Source organism: Salmo trutta, chromosome 1, assembly GCF_901001165.1.
Source record: "Salmo trutta chromosome 1, fSalTru1.1, whole genome shotgun sequence".
NCBI classification, from domain to species: domain Eukaryota; kingdom Metazoa; phylum Chordata; class Actinopteri; order Salmoniformes; family Salmonidae; genus Salmo; species Salmo trutta.
In genome coordinates, this window is record NC_042957.1 from 53336396 (window position 1) to 53354916 (window position 18521).

Sequence of the window (18521 nt, forward strand, 5' to 3'; positions counted from 1 at the left end):
CCAATGGACTTTCCCATCTCGTCAAAAGTATCTCTTAACAGTGACCAAGGTTCTGTCCATGCAGGCCCACTCTATGAGAAGATTAGGATCAGCAAAAGAGCAGAGAAGGTAAAAAGTCAGGTTCTACCAAGATTTGATTCAGATTGCTGGATTCAGAGTGCTGGAGTCCAGAGTGCTAACCCTTACACCATAGGCCTGTTCTGGCACCTGGTGGCAGTTGATGAGCTCTGCAAACAGAGATAGTGCCAGTGCAAATAGAGATTGTGCCAGATGATATTTTACAGTCTAAATGTAAAATGCAACAAACTACAACAGCCATAGACTGTAAAAATGGACAGAGGCAACTGCACACAAGATACCAAGCACTAATGAGATTGCACCTGGGATACCTTTACCACAAGACAGTACCACTGACTGGCACATACATGTATTGCATGGAGCCGCATTACATAAAATACTTTGCTGGCGTACTTACCCAGAATTGTTATGTAGAGGATCAGATAAAGCATGCAATAGACCAATCCTTGCACACCTCTGTCAGGAACATGAAAATCAAACAAAACTGTTAGACACTGATTTAGTGTTGTAGGAGATTTAATGAGCAAGAAGCCAATGTGCATGGATTTACATGCATCTAAGGGTTATGTAACAGCTGAAAATGCAGCAACCTTATGTTACATATATTCAGCCTTGTTCTCCATTTGCACAAAGGGTATATATAAAATGTATATGAAACATAACATTGTATGTGTAATAGAAAAGTTGGTCGAACTAGAACAGAAAAATCTTATTGCATCAAGTGACACTTGGTGGATATATATGGTACTGCAAATAGGGCTTTGGGTCTCTTAAATCCCGACTCTTCCGAAACCCTGGCTTCATAAGATTCTAAAATAGACTGGAAATTAATCAGAAAATGAACTGTTGCTTTTTGTTCTATGTTGCTCTGTCTGTATGCTACATCTTGCTTGTCCTGTGTTGCTCTGTCTGTATGCTATGTCTTGCTTGTCCTATGTTGCTCTGCGCGTGCTCACTGCTCAATGATTGTCTATATTGTGATTGTTTTTAATAACTTGCCCAGGGACTGGGGTTGAAAATTAGCCGGCTGGCTAAAACCGGCACTTTTACTGAAACGTTGATTAATGTGCACTGTCCCTGTAAAAATAAAATAAACTCAAACTCAAACTTGCAGACTCACAAATAAAATTTAAAAAACACATTTCTGCATGCTCAAATTACATTCAGTGAGGTGAGATGAAATAGCACTTGTCCGTTTGGTGCATATAGAGTTCTGTCCAAGCAGTAGACTTACAGCCATTTACATCACTGATTTCCTACTTTTTATTAGTCTTCTTGATTTTTTTGGATGTTGGTGCCTTAGGGTTCTTCAGATGCTTGGCTTTGGGCTTGGTTGGCATGGGTTTAGCCTTTCCTGGCTTGGCTTTTGCCATGGTCACCTTGAGGAGAGTGAGTTTGGGTTTTATTGATTTTGTGTCCTTGAATCCTTTGAGGGTCTTGCCAGGAGAAGCACTCTCCCCTGGACAGCTCTTAAAGACATGGACATCCCTCACACTTTGGCCCCGGAACTCAGGAGGGTGACCACAGGTGGCTGTCATCTTTAGACTCACATTCTCCATCCACCTGAGCAGAGAGAGAGGACGCAAATGAGTTAGAGCCTGACGGTTAGCAGAGTTAAATCATTTGTGTGTACCTCTCCCTGACCCAGTCTGTAATACCTACATGTTTCAAGCAGACAACTATAGTCCCTATGCCAAAGAACGCAAAGGTAACCTGTCTAAATTACCATCGTCCTGTAGCACTCTTGCTTTGAAAAGCTGGTCATGGTTCACATAAACACCATCATCCCAGACACCCTGGACCTGGTCATGGTTCACATCAACACCATCATCCCAGACACCCTGGACCTGGTCATGGTCATGGTTCACATCAACACCATCATCCCAGACACCCTGGACCTGGTCATGGTCATGGTTCACATCAACACCATCATCCCAGACACCCTGGACCTGGTCATGGTCATGGTTCACATCAACACCATCATCCCAGACACCCTGGACCAACTCTAATTCACATACTGCCCCAACAGATCCACAGATGACGCAATCTCTATTGCACTCCACACTTCCGTCTCCCACCTGGACAAGAGGAACACCTATGTGAGAATGCTGTTGATCAACTACAGCTCAGCGTTCAACACCATAGTGCCCTCAAAGCTCATAACTAAGCTCAGGACCCTGGGACTGAACACCTCCCTCTGCAACTGGATACCTGATGGGCCGCCCCCAGTTGGTGAGGATAGGCAACAACACATCCGACACACTGACCCTCAACACAGGGGGTCCTCAGGGGTGAGTGCTTAGTCCCCTCTTGTACTCCCTATTCACCCATGACTGCGTGACTGCGCACGACTCCAACACCATCATTAAGTTTGCTGACGACACAACGGTGGTTGGCCTGATCACCGACGACGATGAGACAGCCTATAAGGAGGAGGTCAGAGACCTGGCAGTGTGGTGCCAGGATAACAACCTCTCCCTCAATGTGAGCAAGACAAAGGAGCTGGTCATGGACTACAAGAAAAGGAGGGCCGAGCACACACCCATCCACATTGACCGGGCTGTAGTGGAGTGGGTTGAGAGCTTCAAGTTCCTCGGTGTCCACATCACTAAGGAATTAACATGGTCCACTCACACCAACACAGTTGTGACGAAGGGACGACCATGCCTCTTCCCCCTCAGGAGGATGAAAAGATGTGGCATGGACCCTCAGATCCTCAAAAGGTTCTAAAGCTGCACCATTGAGAGCATCTTGACTGGCTGCATCATCGCTTGCTATGGCAACTGCTTGGAATCCGACTGCAAGGCACCACATTTTTTTTATTTATCAGACATTTTAAAATGTAGATGTTCCAAAGGCATGCATCAGCCGCTTATATGCAGCTTGTGTGAATGGAGGCCTGGAGATGCTAAACGTGTTTATGTTAATTAACGGTCAATTACAGTGAGAGCGACAGTCTTTTGCTTGACAATAACCGGCTGACAACCCCCAAGCCATAAGACTGCTAAACAAGACTGCTAAATAGCTAATGAAATCGTTACCCGGATTACCTGCATTTACCCTGTTTTGCACCAACTCTCTTGAACTGACTCTATGGACACACATTGTACTCTACCTACACACTCACACATAGTTACACGCACATAACACGCACACACATCACTCTCACATGTGGACCCCAGGAAGATTAGCTAGCGTTACAGCGTTAGCTAATGGGGATCCTAATAAAAAATAAAAAATGACCACATACGCTGCTGCTACTACCCCTACCTATATGTACATAGCTACCTCAATTACCTCATATCACTGCACATCGACTCGGTACTGGTTCTCCCTGTATATAGCCATGTTACTTTTACTCGTTATTGTTATTTGTTAGTCACTGTGTATTTTCTCTTCGTGTCACTATTTCTATTTAAAAATATAGATATTTTTAACTTAACTCTGCAATGTTGGAGAAGGACCCGTAAGTAAGCATTTCACTGTTAATCTACACCTGTTGTTTACGAAGCATGTGACAAATAAAATGTTGATTTAATTTATGTGCATGACTCCCTTGCACAGCAGCATCCACAAACTGGTCATTCACTAAGCAGTGGACTACTGACCTGCGGAGTGGCAGCAGGGTGCAATCACATAGCAGGGGGTTGTGGGCCAGGTTGATGACCTCCAGCCCAGTGAGTGGGCTCAGGTCAGGCAGCTCCTCCAGCTGGTTCCCCCCAAGAGACAGAGTGGTCAGCCCAGAGCCTAGCCCCGCCAGGGAGTCTCTGGACATCTATGGAGGGAATAGAAGCAACCACTCAGAAAGTGAATTCTTCATAGACATTAATGGGCAGTTTTTCATTGATAACTTGAAATGGTATTGACCCCAATTCTGCAGATAGAGATCATTTTTCAACGTAAACCTGGCAAAATACATCTCTTTATCTATCTTACCTTCTCCAGACCCATGTCATCCATATACAGCTGCTTCAGGCTCTTGGACACAGGAAGGAACGCCTTTGGTCCGACCCAGCGAATGGAATTTCCAGAAAGGTAGAGCTCGGTCAAACTGGAGGCCTTGGACAGCCCGTCGGTAGGCACCTCAGCAAGCTGATTGGACCCCAGGTGAAGAGTATCTAGGTGGGCGGAGTTGAGAGCGCCGGGGGCTATAGTGGCTATGGTGTTATTGGTCAGGTAGAGTCCTCTCAGCTTGGGGACTGAGGAGAGCTGGCCTGCCCACTCCAGCTTACCGATAGTGTTCCGCTCCAGGTGGAGCACAAGCAGGCTGGGCAGGGGGGCCAGGGCAGCTCCAGGGAACATGGCCAGCTGGTTCCCTTCTAGGTGGAGGTAGGTGAGCTCAGGGGCCCCAGTGAAAGTCTCTGAGCCCAGGGAGGTGAGGTCATTGTCAGACAGGTAGAGGTAGACCAGTCCCTTCATGCTCCGGAAGGCACTGCCTTCGATCTCACGGACCTTGCAGTGCTCCAGATGCAGAGAGACCACTTGGTCTGTGCCGGGGAAACTGTTGCTAGGGATGTAATGGAAGTGATTGCTGCGCAGGTCCAGGAGCTGGGTATTAGAGGGGAAGCCGTAGGGGACTTTGGTGTGACCACGATTCTCACATGTGGCATGCTGAGCCTTCACCTAAGCAGGGGACAGAGAGAGGGAGATGGGTTCAGAGGGACATTTCCAAACAAGAATTGGAGAGCAGTTTTTATATGGATGACTGAATTATCAGTCCAATTTTTCTCTGAGTATGATGGCAAGTGTGCTGTCATGGTAGCAAGTTTGAACATTATTTGTGGCACAACATTGCACCATCGCTCAGCCCCCCATACACTATCTCAGTATTAACAACAAGAGCAACTCACAGCGCAGTCACAGTTATCCGGACACTTGCTCTTCTTCTTAGGCTTGGCTGTGGGCAGTGCACGCTCCCTGCTCTCCTCCTGCTCTTCAAACTCCTCCTTTATCATGTCTTCCCTGCTCCGGCAGCGCAGCTCCATAGGCCCCACTGCCTCCAGGGGCTCGTCAGAGAGGTGAGGGGGACCCGCGCAGACCCCCATCAACTTCACCTTCCCTTTCTTGGCCCACTCCTTCAGGGGCCTCAGGTAGCAGTTACAGTGGATAGGGTTTCCTGTTAGGTTGAGGCGGGCTAGCTCCATGGGGCCAGAGAGGGGCTCCAGGTAGCGCAGCTGGTTGTGGCTGAGGTCCAGGTGGGAAAGGAGGGGGGCCTGGGACATGGCTGTGTCTGAGAGGTCCTGGAGGGACATGTGGTCCAGGTAGAGGTGGGTGAGCTTTGGCATGGAGACAGTATCCTCACCCAGGTAGGTCATGGGGTTGTAGCTCAGGTCCAGGCGGGTGACTTGAGCCAGTCTTAAATAAAGGAGAGAAAATGGACAGAGCATGAAAAGGTCAAGTGTCGTCAAGCTTAAATACTATTGGACCAGGACACCATTGCACAATAGTGTCAGACAACTGCACAGAAAATGTAAGTTTCCCACCGGGTCATAGTCTGTGTGGGGAAGAACTGCAGCTCATTGTGGTCGAGGCTGAGGCGTGTGAGGGTGAAGAGGCCAGCGAAGGCCTCCATGGCCAGGTTGTTGAGGGAGTTGCGACTGAGACGCAGCCACTTGATGTTGTGCAGGCCCTGGAAGGCCATGTTGGGGATGTACACCAGCTGGTTATGTGTGAGGGACAGCATGTTGAGGAAGCCCAGCTGAGTGAAGGACCCTGGCTGGATCTCCTCAACACGGTTATGGTCCAACGTCAGCTGCTTTAGGGATGACAGGCCGTCAAAAGACTCCTGTTGGATGGGGAGAGAGGGAGAGTTAGGAAACAGGCATGATGCATGTGACATTAAACGGCTCAGAAAAGTTGGTGGATGGGAGTATGGCCTTTGTGCAAGAAGTGACAGCTTTGTGTACAACATAACTTGCACCCGAAAGGTACCATGTAGGTATCATTGTTACTAGAAGATTCTATGTCAATCTAATCTGGTGCTTCCCTCACCAAAACTGACATTTATTTGTTTACCCCATGTCCCCGGTGACTGTGCCAGCCGCTACCTCACCTGGTAAAGAATCTCGATGTTGTTGTTGGCCAGGTTGAGGGAGACCAGGCGGCCCAGGGTGCGGAAGGCCCCCTCACGCACCGCCCTGATGTTACACCGCTGCAGGGTGAGGTGCGTGAGGTGCGGGATGTGCAGGAACGCATGGGTCGGTAGCACCTGGATATCGTTTTTACTCAGGTCCAGTTTCACTGTAATCTGAGGGAAAGGAAATAGGAATGAGAAATAGAAAAAGTAGGGGAGGTTTAAATATGGAAAAGGAAAAAATTAAATGCGTGGGTGGATGAATAGCAAAATACAGCACTGCATGCATGCCACAAATGAAGGTTTAAACCATATCATCTAACTTGTAAAACATCCATCATTGATCATTTTGATTCATTGGCATCTCACCTCATCTATCGTGGGGGGAACCTGAGTCAGATTCTTGCCGATACAGGCCATTGTGAGTTTGGAGTTGTCGCAGATGCAGAACCTTGGGCACTTTCCCGCTTGAGCTGGTAAAAGTATGACCAAGAGCATCAAAACCGCAACCAGCCACCTAGAGAGGCAATCCGCAAAGGAACACATCTGTGGGGGTTTTGGGAAAAAGACAAACACAAACGGGATTTGACTGTAGGCCTAACGTAATGATAGTTATGCATATTACGCACGAACGGCTCTCAAAGACTATTTCTCACCCAATTTTTTACAGTCTCACAACTTTGAATAGGTATTGTAAATACAGTGAAAATAGTACAATAGACTACTTCTTATAGCGACAATGGAACAAAAATATTCAAAGACATGGAGAATCCCGTCTCCAACTTGGAAACCTTTACGCACCGATAGGCTTTCCCTCGGGACTAAAAAAAAAACCCTTTTCCAATGCCAGGAGGATTGTATGTATTTATTTAACGCATATTTAAAGACTTAAACGTTTAGTTATTGAATCTAAAAATACAAATCTGGTTGTTATTCAGCAGCATTCCATAACATTTGCTATTTGATAAATATTGTAACCTTTTAGAATGTTCCTATTGTACATTTAAGATTATAAACATACCTTTATGGTTGAATTTGTCAAATTTGGCATCCAATGCTTTTAGTATGTAGCCTTCCCAAATAGCTTTATAAAGTTTCCCACTCAAGGAAAAGTGTAGGTCTGTATATAATTTTTCCACTGTGGAGGAGCTGCGCGCAACGGAGAATATGAGCGCCAAGGGGTTCACGTACATACTAGACTTCTACATTGCTAGAATGACTGAGCACTTGCAACAGTGAGGGGTCTCACAAACACTGCTTTGATAAATTCTTTCGTCGTGACTCCCGGACCCTGCGAAACCTAACCTCAAATGAACACCTTGGCAATACATTTTCTAACAGATTAGAGGTCGAAGGTAGCCAACTGTCCCACTGGGCATAGACGTCAATTCAATGTATATTCCAAGTTGGTTAAACAACATTGATTCAACCAGTGTGCGTGTCCTACATAAAAGGAAATTAGAAAATGAATTTAACGCCAAACCTGCCAGGCTTATTCCTAAGTATGTGAATTACTCTATAAATTGACAGCTTTTTTATGTGTAGCTTTTAAAACCAGAGTTCAATTAACAGTAGTCTGCTTCCACAACCTGGTCTCTGAGCATTTCTTATTATTCTGTATGTAAATCAGACACTCCATTTGGTATGATATGTTACACTTTGTGTGGTATGTATTCATTTGTGGATGTCATCACCAATTTTGTATGATATGTTATACAAATTACAATTCGTATTATATGTTATGAATTTGCAAAACGTACAAGATGTAACAAATTTGCCAAATGTATGATATGTTACGAATTCTAGCTAGGTGGCTAACATTAGCTAGCTTGCCAACATTAGCTAGGCTAGGGTTTAAGTTCAGGAGTTAGGTTAAAGGGTTAAGATCAGTGGAAGGGTTAGCTAAAATGGTTAAGGTTAGGGGAAGGGTTAGTTTAAAGGATAAGCTAACATTCTAAGTAGTTGCTAAGTAGTTACAAAGTAGCTAAAGAGTAGTAAGTAGTTGAAGTTGCTAATTAGCTAAAATTGTCCGCAATGATTTTCAAAACCTTTGGGTTGCTAGACGTTCGCGATATACGCCCACCCATCCACCCACACCCAGACCAATCACCCTACTTTAGTTTTTGTAACCATACCAAACGTTAACATATAATACTACGTTTAGTGTTCCGGATTTACATTTACTATGTTACGTCTAGTCTATGAGACCAGGCTGGCTACCAATCTCACATCCAGTAAGCTACCCACTACCCTAAGGTCACTGGAGTGCAAACTCACTGAATAAAATATATTTCTTAAACACAGCAAGCTAATGGAAAACAAATCAATAAAATTTAAGTGAATGTGTATTTCCATGTAGTTAAACTATAAATGGCTGTATCCCATGGCACCTAAAAAGCCCCTTCAAAAAAAGTTCTGACAGGCACTCACAGAAGGGCTGTTTTTCTATGCTTGAGAAGAGGCAGCCCACTGTCCCCAAGAATGGGTCTGGTGAAAGCATGGCTCTAACCTTCACTAGCTTAAAAAGTGTAGAGCAGCTTGCCATTGAATTGGTTAATGCAATTAACAAAGATCAAAGTCTGATGTGGGGTACTCATTTAATATTAGAAATACTGTATGAGTTGGTTATGGATATGTAGTATATCTATGACCTTTTCAGCGCATTCAACTGAATTAATGTCCAACAAACAGTGTATTCATTCAAAAGCACATCCCAGGCCTAATCTCTTTCCCAGATGAAGTGGCAGGTCCCCATACAAGTGGATCAAGTACAACAGTGTGCTGCTTCCTTGAATAGTTGGCTTGCTCTATGCATTTTAGCGCCAATTATCCCTTTTCTGAGAATATTTCCAGTAAAAATGAAGGTCGAACAGAAGGCGTTGTGTGCATCTTGCTCAGTATTAGCCACAGGAGCATTATACACTGAACACAATTATAAACACAACATGTAGTGTTGGTCCCATGTTTCATGAGCTGCAATACAATATCCCAGAAATGTTCCATACTCACAAAAAGCATATTTCTCTCAAATGTTGTTCACAAATGTGTTTACATCCCTGTTAGTGGTTATTTTATCCTTTGTCAAGATAATCTATCCACCTGACAAGTGTGGTAGATCAAGAAGCTGATTTAAAAGCATGATCATTACACAATGACAATAAAAGACCACTCTAAAATGTGCAGTTTTGCCACACAACACAATGCCACAGATGTCTCAAGTTTTGATGGAGCATGCAATTGGCATGCTGTCTGTAGGAATGTCCACCAGAGCTGTTGTCAGAGAATCTTAGGTTAATTTCTCTAAGATAAGCCACCTCTAACGTCATTTTAGAGAATTTGGCAGTATGTCCAACCGGCCTCCCAACCGCAGAACACGTGCAACCACACCAGCCCAGGACTTCCACATCCGGCTTCTTCACCTGCGGGATCGCCAGGAAGGGCGGGGGGTGCTGAGGAGTATTTCTGTCCGTAATAAAGCCCTATTGTGCGGAAAAACTCATTCTGATTGGCAGGGCCTGGCTCCCAAGTGGGTGTGCCTATGCCCTCCCAGGCCCACCCATGGCTGTGCCCCTGCCCAGTCATGTGTTATCCACAGATTAAGGCCTAATTAATTTATTTATATTTACTGATTTCCTTATAAGAACTGTAACTAAGAAAAATCCTTGAAATTGTTGCATGTGGCGTTTATATTTTTATTCAGTGTAGGTTTCAACATTTGGGAGGAGAAAGAACCTAAGAACCTGATCAATAGTTTCTTCCCACTGTAAAAAGTCAACATGGTTGGACTAGATCCTTATTCAGGGCAGTGCTTGCTAAATTGTCAAATTGAAATATTCCCAGGCCATTCAGTATATGGAGACACCCAAAAAGTCTGTTTAGTAGCTGCAACAAAGAAATCAACACATTTATTCAGTTCTTCCCTTTTGATTGAAATCATAATCACATTTCCACAGCAGTCCATATCACACATTTATATTTTATATCCGTTTAACCTATATATATATATATATATATATATATATATATATATATTTTTTTTTAAATATAAAACCATTATTTACTGGGTAAATATGGACAGAGAACCTGTGCTTAAGATCACATTTCAGTCCTTTCACTGTGGGTGAGGCAGGATACACCATTCATCTCCCAAATGTTTGTGTGTGTAATATTTCAAAATCGGTCCATCCATAAAATAATGTACGTCCATAAGATGATGGGCAAGGCTCCAGCTGTGAGTCTTCTGAGTTGGCGAAATAGAGTGCAGAGCAACAGTTAAGTCCTTGTTGTGTGCGCAAAAGGGCCCCTTATGTCTAGGGGTGGGAATTGTTCTGTTCATAAATCCGTGAGACTGTTTGTGCGGTCCGGTGTGACTCAGTTTTCAGGCCTGACCTGCTCCAGCGTGGACTTGAGGATGTTCCTGGCGCTGCTGCACGACTCAAGGGCCTGGATGTGTCTGAAAGTCACAAATATACAGTTACACACCTGCAATGATGGACAGGTTCACCTTACATCTTTACTGTTTTTAAATGCAGCAGCCTGACAACATAGGAACATGGGTACATTGTGCAATTTGGAGCATGTTGGCAATATCCTTAGGGAACTTTGTGCCAATGTGGTGTGTTAATCTGCAGTCGGAGAGGGTACCTGAGAGCTATGCTGCCACCATCACTCATGCCCTTACCGGGACATGAAGGCCTCCAGCACGGCGATGTGGTCCTGGGGGAAGTAGTCCTGACGCACAACGTACTCCAGGGCCTGCAAATGACCAGGTACCACACGTACCGGCTTCACCTTGTCCTCACTCTGAATGAGACAGAGAGAGGGGGAGACACGAGGGCTACAATAATACAAGGCGGAAGAAAACCAGGAGTTTTTCTACAAATTCATAGAACGTGTGTGCATACCTTGAGGAGTCCCAGCATTACTAACAGCGATGATACAAAGTTGTAACCTTGGAAGGAGGGGCTTGCGAAGGCTTTCCTGAGAATTGCATCTGCAGAACAAAGAGGACATATACTTAACATGCGGTCATACAGATGAACGAAAAAAGTTGCATATCCATAGACTCAGTCATCTGGCCCCATGTCTTCAGTAAGTACTCAGAAATAAGATAAGTGGCCCTTACCAATACTGTCTAGGACAGCACTCTTAACATCTTCATCTTCCTCATTGTACACAGAGGAGATTTTCAGGAAAGCCTCCGCTGTCTTACCAGCATCAGCCACATCTACCTGGAAAGAGAAGAACAAAAGGTTAAACACGTCACCATCAACCTGTTTCAGCCTACTGACACACACTGTATGTCACCTCAGGTTTCCACTAAGTAGTTTGCTGTATAAGGTACTCATGACAGGGTGTGTTAACCACCTGCTGTTCGAAGAGCAGGGCCCTCTTGGTGCCCAGTTTGAGCAGCTTGTCGGGGGATGGGAAGCAGAGGAAGGAGGCGGCATCTGGGGGTCGGGGCACTGACGGAGGGGAGGAAACCTGATTCACACTGCTGTCTTCTTCCTCCACATCATCATCCTCCTCATAGTCATCCTCTTCCTCCTCATCATCCTCATCATCATCCTCCGGCTCCCCTTCATCGTCGCTGCAGGGCGAGACAAAGATTACACAAAAATATTTTCTCATGGCGGCTTGTGATAAAAGACAGGATGGTTGAGGTCCAGTGTGGGTAAGTCTAAAAGTATAAACTAATTTAATATATCAATCCAGTACCTGAGTGATCCCAGCAGGTCTCCCATGTTCAGGCCATCCATTACCTCTCTGAGAGCATCACAGCCCTCTTCCCCCAGGCAGTTACCTGGCAGTACCAACACAAACACACAACAAAGTCACACATGAACTCTACAGATCCTACAAAAACACTACCAGCCAATGCAACATTTTCAATCCAGTTTTCATGTGTTCTAAGTCAAGTGCGTATCCAACATGTACCATTTAGGTCTAGTTTCTCCAGTGTGGCTTTGCCCTCGACTGATTGTGCCACCAGCAGTGCAGCTTCTCCTGTGATCTCCCCGAATGACAGATTCAGCTCCTGACAAAGAGGTAAAAAAAAATATGGGTATGAGTCAGGTGCTGCCACAGCAGAGGGAAGTGTATGAACACACATTAATTAACAATCAAGTGCAGTAGATGTTCCTGCAGCCAAGGGTGGGACCAGTGCTACCCTGTACCTTGAGGATGGGAAGGCCCTCAGTAACTGCCTCGGCGATGGCTATAGCACCCTCGGAACGCACCAGACAGTCTCCAAAGTTTATCACCTGGACACTTCGCAAATGTTTCAGAGCCTGAAGGGGGCACAAAACACGCAGTGTCAGTCATAGTATGGCAAGTGCATTTGAGCATACATCAACTTCATGAGTTTCATTGTCATACGGCCTTCGTACACAAGGCAAACCACTACTGTACCTGTGCCATGGCGATAGCTCCTTTCTTAGTGAAGGTGTTGTCGTTGAGGTTGAGGACCCGGAGTTGGGGGTTGTGTTGCATGGCAGTGGCCAGAGCAGTCACTCCAGGGTGGTTGATCCCATTCTGGGGCACGTGCACCTCCTCCAGACTACCCATCAGCTGAGGTCATACAGTAGCATCAGACAGAGATAGCTATATAGACAGTATATGGCTTGTCACTGTCAGTACAGTTTAATCATTAACTCAGTGGAATTACGTTGGAGTGTTCGAGGAGCTTTATCCATGCTGCTGCCAGTACTAATGCTAAAGAGCTCCATGTGAACCACTGTGGTGACTAACTGCACATACTCTACAAGTCCAGATTGTCAGAAATTCTGATATGTTCAGCTCAGGAGCCAGTGTCTGTACCTGGAAGGCCTGGGCGAGGGCAGTGGCCCCATCGTTCTCCAGACGGTTTCTGCCTGCGATGAACACCTTCAGCCCGAGGGGGGTGCCCTGTGCACTGGACTGCTTATAGCACTCCGTCAACGCTGCAGCTAAGATCTGAGGAGAACGCACATACAGAGCACAGTGAAAAAACTACGTTGGAAAAAGTTAGGATTGTCATGATAGATATTAAATCATGATATCACTTCTCAAATGACAGCACTATTCAACCTTAACACAAGCTATATATTTGATACGAGAAGTTAAATTAGCTTTAGATCTTCTCTTAAATTATACTGACTACATTACAACTAGCAGGGGGCAACTTCATGTTGTTGAGTCTGCTCAATAACACAATGCAGCTCCTATCAAACTGGAGACATTCTGCCCACCTTGCCTCCACCAATGCCCATGCCGCAGTTGTTGAGCCTCAGTTCCTGCAGTGTGTGACAGGCAGTGCTCTTGAGCAACTTCTCGATGCCCTTCACCCCGTCTGGTCCAAAGGCGTTGTCACTGAGGTCCAGCACAGTCAGTCTGGCGCCTGCTGTCATCAGGGCCGCACCCAGGGAGTTCTGAATAGGGGAGATGAAGGCTGAGTTTACAATCCCAGACCATCTTTCATCTATCAAAGGTAGCAAGTATTTAAAAAAAAATAAGTCTCACCAGGGCTGGAGGGATCTCAGAACGCAGTCGCCCAGTAAACATGTCACTCCAGTAACAGTACTGAGGGAGAGAGGGTTATATAAAGGGTTAGCTAAAGTATTGTCTAGCTTGCCATACATACATACATACATACATACATACATACATACATACATACATACATACATACATACATACATACATACATACATACAAGCAAGATAGAACAGAGCCAACAGTGGGTACCTCATCAAAATCAACATATGAGATCATCCATCTCTCTCCGTGTGGCACTCAGTGGAATACCTGTCCTCTGTACCACGAACAATGCAATCAAAACACACCTCATCTCATAATCACTCCGTGACTGGTACCTTAAATTCACTCTTTGTCTCCAGGGCTTTAGCGATGGCCTGTGCTGCCTCCACTCCATAAGTGTTCCCCTCCAGCCTGAGCGCTTGCAACCCCTTGAACTCCTGGATCTCTTTCACCATCTCTTCCACTGGAAAGAAGGAGACAGAGGGAAAGATTGAAGACACAGACCATGATTGTTTGAAGAACAATACATTGGGCTCCCGAGTTTAGCAGCGGTCTAAGGCACTGCATCTCAGTGCAATAGTCACTACAGTCCCTGGTTCGAATCCAGGCTGTATCACACCCGGCTGTGACTGGGAGTCCCATAGGGCGGCGCACAATTGGCCCAGCGTCGTCCGGGTTTGGCCGTCATTGTAAATGAGATTTCTTTCTTAATTGACTTGCCTAGTTAAATAAAAGGTTACATTTTTTGTTTTTAAATACAACAAAAAAACATTTGGCATTGGACACCACCTTGTACTTGAACAACCTATTGGATGACAATTGGAGGAGCATAAACATAATGAGTCAATGGTCAATGGTTGGAATTCTTACCAGATTGTGCATTGTCGAATTTGCGTCCTTGGCCTTTATAACTCAACTCTCCCTCAGTCACCTGAGTTTTGGCCAGAGAGTCGGCCAACTGGGCAACAGCATCCGTCGCCATCAGGACACCTGAGGAACATACTAACTTGTGAACAAGAACATGCACTACTTACTTAAGGAACACATACTATATTATCAATTACCACCTAGTAGAGTACCCGCCAAAGACCTAGCGTTACCAAACACACATGCAGTTTGAAGTGATGTTATAAACATTATTCATAGTTAGCTAACTAGTTAGTTAACTTTAGCTAATATACACAGGAAGTGGAAAGTTGCTATGTCTGTAAACGTTGCTAGCTTGCTATCATTGTGCTACTCTCTGGAATAAGTGGAAACCCTTGCTAACTAATGTTAGCCAAGTAGCAAGATATGTTTAGTGTTTTAACTATCTGGTAACGAGTTATAAACACTTGGCATACACCATCTCATGCCAGGATAGTTGATGCTAACTAGCTAGGTGGAAAAAGCTGAACATGGTTGATCATTTCCAATGGTGTGATAAAGCTGGAAATGTTCCACAAGAATACAGCCATCAAAGCAAGTTACTTAACGTTGTTCTGACTTGGCAAAATCATAACATGCTAGCTAGCTAGCTTAGCAAGTTAGGAAGAGCAGGGCATGCCCTGCTACGGCCATCGACCATCGACCAACTTGATCTGATAAATATGGCACCTCCCCTCACGTGTGACCTTACTAACGTTTCCCTGAATACATTTGCAAGCGAAAATGTCTCTGAAGAAGTACGAAACGTGTACCAATGCTTACAAAATGCAAATTTCTGCGTATAACTAGTTGTTTCCAGAACAGCGCTGTCTGTCCCACAAGCTGTCTCCCGCTCGGTTCTGACGTTTAAACACTTCGAGGACCATGGCTGACGCGAGACACACGGGTCTTGTAGTTCCAGGCAGTTTCGTTGGCTCATCTTCTTCTATTATCATGGCGGTCCGCAAACAAACGTTTAAGTGCATGCCGCCACCTACTGTGTTGGAATGTACGATCAATCATGATCTGCCCAATTCTGTACTACCATGAAAAATAACAGAAAATAACAAATAAATCCCTATTCCCTACTAACTTATACCACCCCCTCCCCCCCCAAAAAACTCCCCAACCCCCTACCCCATTAAACTTGATCTATATCATGCTGAAACACTCCACCCTTAGGATTGTTCAGCATGTCAACAACCATTTCAACAGTAACATCTGTTACACCCAATATCTCTTTTGCCGTCTCCACAATGACCTTCAACCTTGCATTTCTGCTTCCCACAACCTGAGTAGCATTGATAACCTTACCAATAAAAGCTATGAAGTCTACTTTATTCATTATCAAAGTGTCCTTTGACACTGCACATTCATGCCAGGACCAGCAGAAACCCCACCCCCTGACATTAGGTCTAGCCATGGAAGCTCCATCATTCCACACTGTAGCTCCACCAATCTGTCTTACAGATTCTGCATACGATACATCATGACTGCTTCTATATCTCTGAGCCTCTCTAGCCTCTCTCTGCACCTGGCATCCACCAAATGCTGCGCTATGTTCCCCCCACAATTATAACACATACCTTTAACATTGCTCCCACATTCACCATAATCATGTTCCCCTCCACACTTGGAATATATTTTCCTTCCTTTACATTCTACAGCTACATGTCCCATTCTTTGGCATTTAAACGCCGCAATTGTGATGGGACAAATAACTCTGACATTTAAACTAAGGAATCCTATCCATACTTTTCCAGACAAAACCTTATCAAACCTCAGCAGCACTGATAAGCTTTCACTTCTGATCAACCTTTTGTCCTCAATCACTCCTTTCACATTTTCTTTAATATAATCTATGAACATTGATATTGGGACCCCAGTGATGCCTCCCCTCAACTTAGCTTAAGCACCTGGGACATGGCTTTTCATTTTATTCTCATTAAGCTTTTCTATTTTCAGAATCTTCTCTTGCTGAGCCTGGCTACCACAAAATATGACAATCTACTATTTTCAATGAACCAAGCTAATTTGACTTCTTTCTCTATGGCATAAATTAGTCGGATAGGGTGTAAATGAGGCCTGTGGTCTCATCAAACACCATCTCCACTTTCCACTCCAACACAAAGTTACTCTTGCTTCCTACCTTGGCAGTCTTTATGCTTTCTTTACCAAATGCTCCACTGCTTTCTGTATCATGATCTCTCTTCTTCCTATATCTTTCCACTACCGACCATTCCGGCCCTACTCCTCCATACCATCAGAACGGTCATCCATATTGTTCGCATTCCAGCACAGCTGTTGCTTCACCAATCTTCTCTCCATTTCGTCTGCACTACTCGCTGCCATCGCTCTCAACAATCAAAATAGTCTCTTTGGCTAATCTCATCTAAACCTTTATTTTATGTCAAAAAGCAAAAACTCTTTAAAAAAACTGTGATACTGAACAGTGTAGCTATATTTACAGATTTATTTGATCAGATTCTCTGAGATATCAGTGCTTGGGAGAACTCCAGTAGCCCAAAGGCCGACTGATGGCGATATTCAAGTCATAAACCACGTTTCCATCTACAGTTTTTATGTGAGTAATTTTATTTGTATTTCTTTTATTTCACCTTTATTTAACCAGGAAGGCTAGCTGAGAACAAGTTCTCATTTACAACTGCGACCTGGCCAAGATAAAGCAAAGCAGTGCGTCACAAACAACAACACATAGTTACACATGGAATAAACAAACATACAGTCAATAATACAATAGAAAAAGTCTATATACAGTGTGTGCAAATGAGGTAGGATAAGGGAGGTAAGGCAACAAATAGGCCATAGTGGCGGAATAATTACAATATAGCAATTAAACACTGGAGTGATAGATGTGCAGAAGATGAATGCGCAAGTAGAGATACTGGGGTGCAAAGGAGCAAAATAAATTACAGTATGGGGATGAGGTAGTTGAATGGGCTATTTACAGATGGGCTATGTACAGGTGCAGTGATCTGTGAGCTGCTCTGACAGCTGGTGCTTAAAGTTAGTGAGGGAGATATGAGTCTCCAGCTTCAGTGATTTTTGCAGTTTGTTCCAGTCATTGGCAGCAGAGAACTGGAAGGAAAGGCGGCCAAAGGAGGAATTGGCTTTGAGGGTCAAAAGTGAAATATACCTGCTGGAGCGTATGATACGGGTGAGTGCCGCTATGGTGACCAGTGAGCTGAGATAACGCGGGGCTTTACCTAGCAAAGACTTATAGATGACCTGGAGCCAGTGGGTTTGGCAATGAATATGTAGCGAGGGCCAGCCAACGAGAGCATACAGGTCGCAGTGGTGGGTAGTATATGGGGCTTTGGTGACAACACGGATGGCAATGTGATAGACTGCATCCAGTTTGTTGAGTAGAGTGTTGGAGGCTATTTTGTAAATGACATCGCCGAAGTCAAGGATCGGTAGGATAGTCAGTTTTACGAAGGTATGTTTGGCAGCATGAGTGAAGGATGCTTTGTTGCGAAATAGGAAGCCGATTCTAGATTTAATTTTGGATTGGAGATGCTTAATGTGAGTCTGGAAGGAGAGTTTACAGTCTAACCAGACACCTAGGTATTTGTAGTTGTCCACATATTCTAAGTCAGAACCGTCCAGAGTAGTGATGCTGGACGGGCGGGCAGGTGTGGGCAGCGATCGGTTGAAGAGCATGCATTTAGTTTTACTTGCATTTAAGAGCAGTTGGAGGCCACGGAAGGAGAGTTGTATGGCATTGAGGCTCGTCTGGAGGTTAGTTAACACAGTGTCCATAGAAGGGCCAGAAGTATACAGAATGGTGTCGTCTGCGTAGAGGTGGATCAGAAAATCACCAGCAGTAAGAGCGACATCATTGATGTATACAGAGAAGAGAGTCGGCCCGAGATTTTAACCATGTGGCACCCCCATAGAGACTGCCAGAGGTCTGGACAACAGG

The 18521-nt window shown here is 44.8% G+C and overlaps 2 protein-coding genes across 3 annotated transcripts; both read right to left on the reverse strand.

Annotated features, from left to right (window-relative positions):
- Nucleotides 1-576: 576 nt before the first annotated feature.
- On the reverse strand, nucleotides 577-7229 carry LOC115203966 (chondroadherin-like protein). Its single transcript, XM_029769136.1, has 8 exons — nucleotides 7173-7229; nucleotides 6521-6697; nucleotides 6131-6325; nucleotides 5562-5863; nucleotides 4929-5433; nucleotides 4015-4701; nucleotides 3687-3853; nucleotides 577-1641 (listed from the first exon to the last, which is right to left on the reverse strand). The coding sequence occupies exons 1-8, from the start codon at nucleotides 7200-7202 to the stop codon at nucleotides 1335-1337; spliced, it is 2370 nt and encodes a 789-aa protein (XP_029624996.1). The 5' UTR covers nucleotides 7203-7229; the 3' UTR covers nucleotides 577-1334.
- Nucleotides 7230-10182: 2953 nt separating this feature from the next.
- Nucleotides 10183-15486, reverse strand: LOC115199966 (ran GTPase-activating protein 1). 2 transcript variants are annotated; one of them, XM_029762561.1, is made up of 15 exons: nucleotides 15359-15486; nucleotides 14540-14659; nucleotides 14005-14132; nucleotides 13652-13711; nucleotides 13381-13560; nucleotides 12971-13105; nucleotides 12563-12721; nucleotides 12328-12441; nucleotides 12089-12188; nucleotides 11870-11954; nucleotides 11519-11741; nucleotides 11277-11382; nucleotides 11056-11144; nucleotides 10833-10954; nucleotides 10183-10604 (listed from the first exon to the last, which is right to left on the reverse strand). In XM_029762561.1, the coding sequence occupies exons 2-15, from the start codon at nucleotides 14649-14651 to the stop codon at nucleotides 10523-10525; spliced, it is 1695 nt and encodes a 564-aa protein (XP_029618421.1). In that variant the 5' UTR covers nucleotides 14652-14659; nucleotides 15359-15486; the 3' UTR covers nucleotides 10183-10522. The 2 variants fall into 2 exon arrangements, with proteins under 2 accessions (XP_029618421.1, XP_029618429.1); XM_029762569.1 differs by having other exon boundaries at nucleotides 10796-10954.
- Between the last annotated feature and the right edge of the window lie 3035 nt (nucleotides 15487-18521).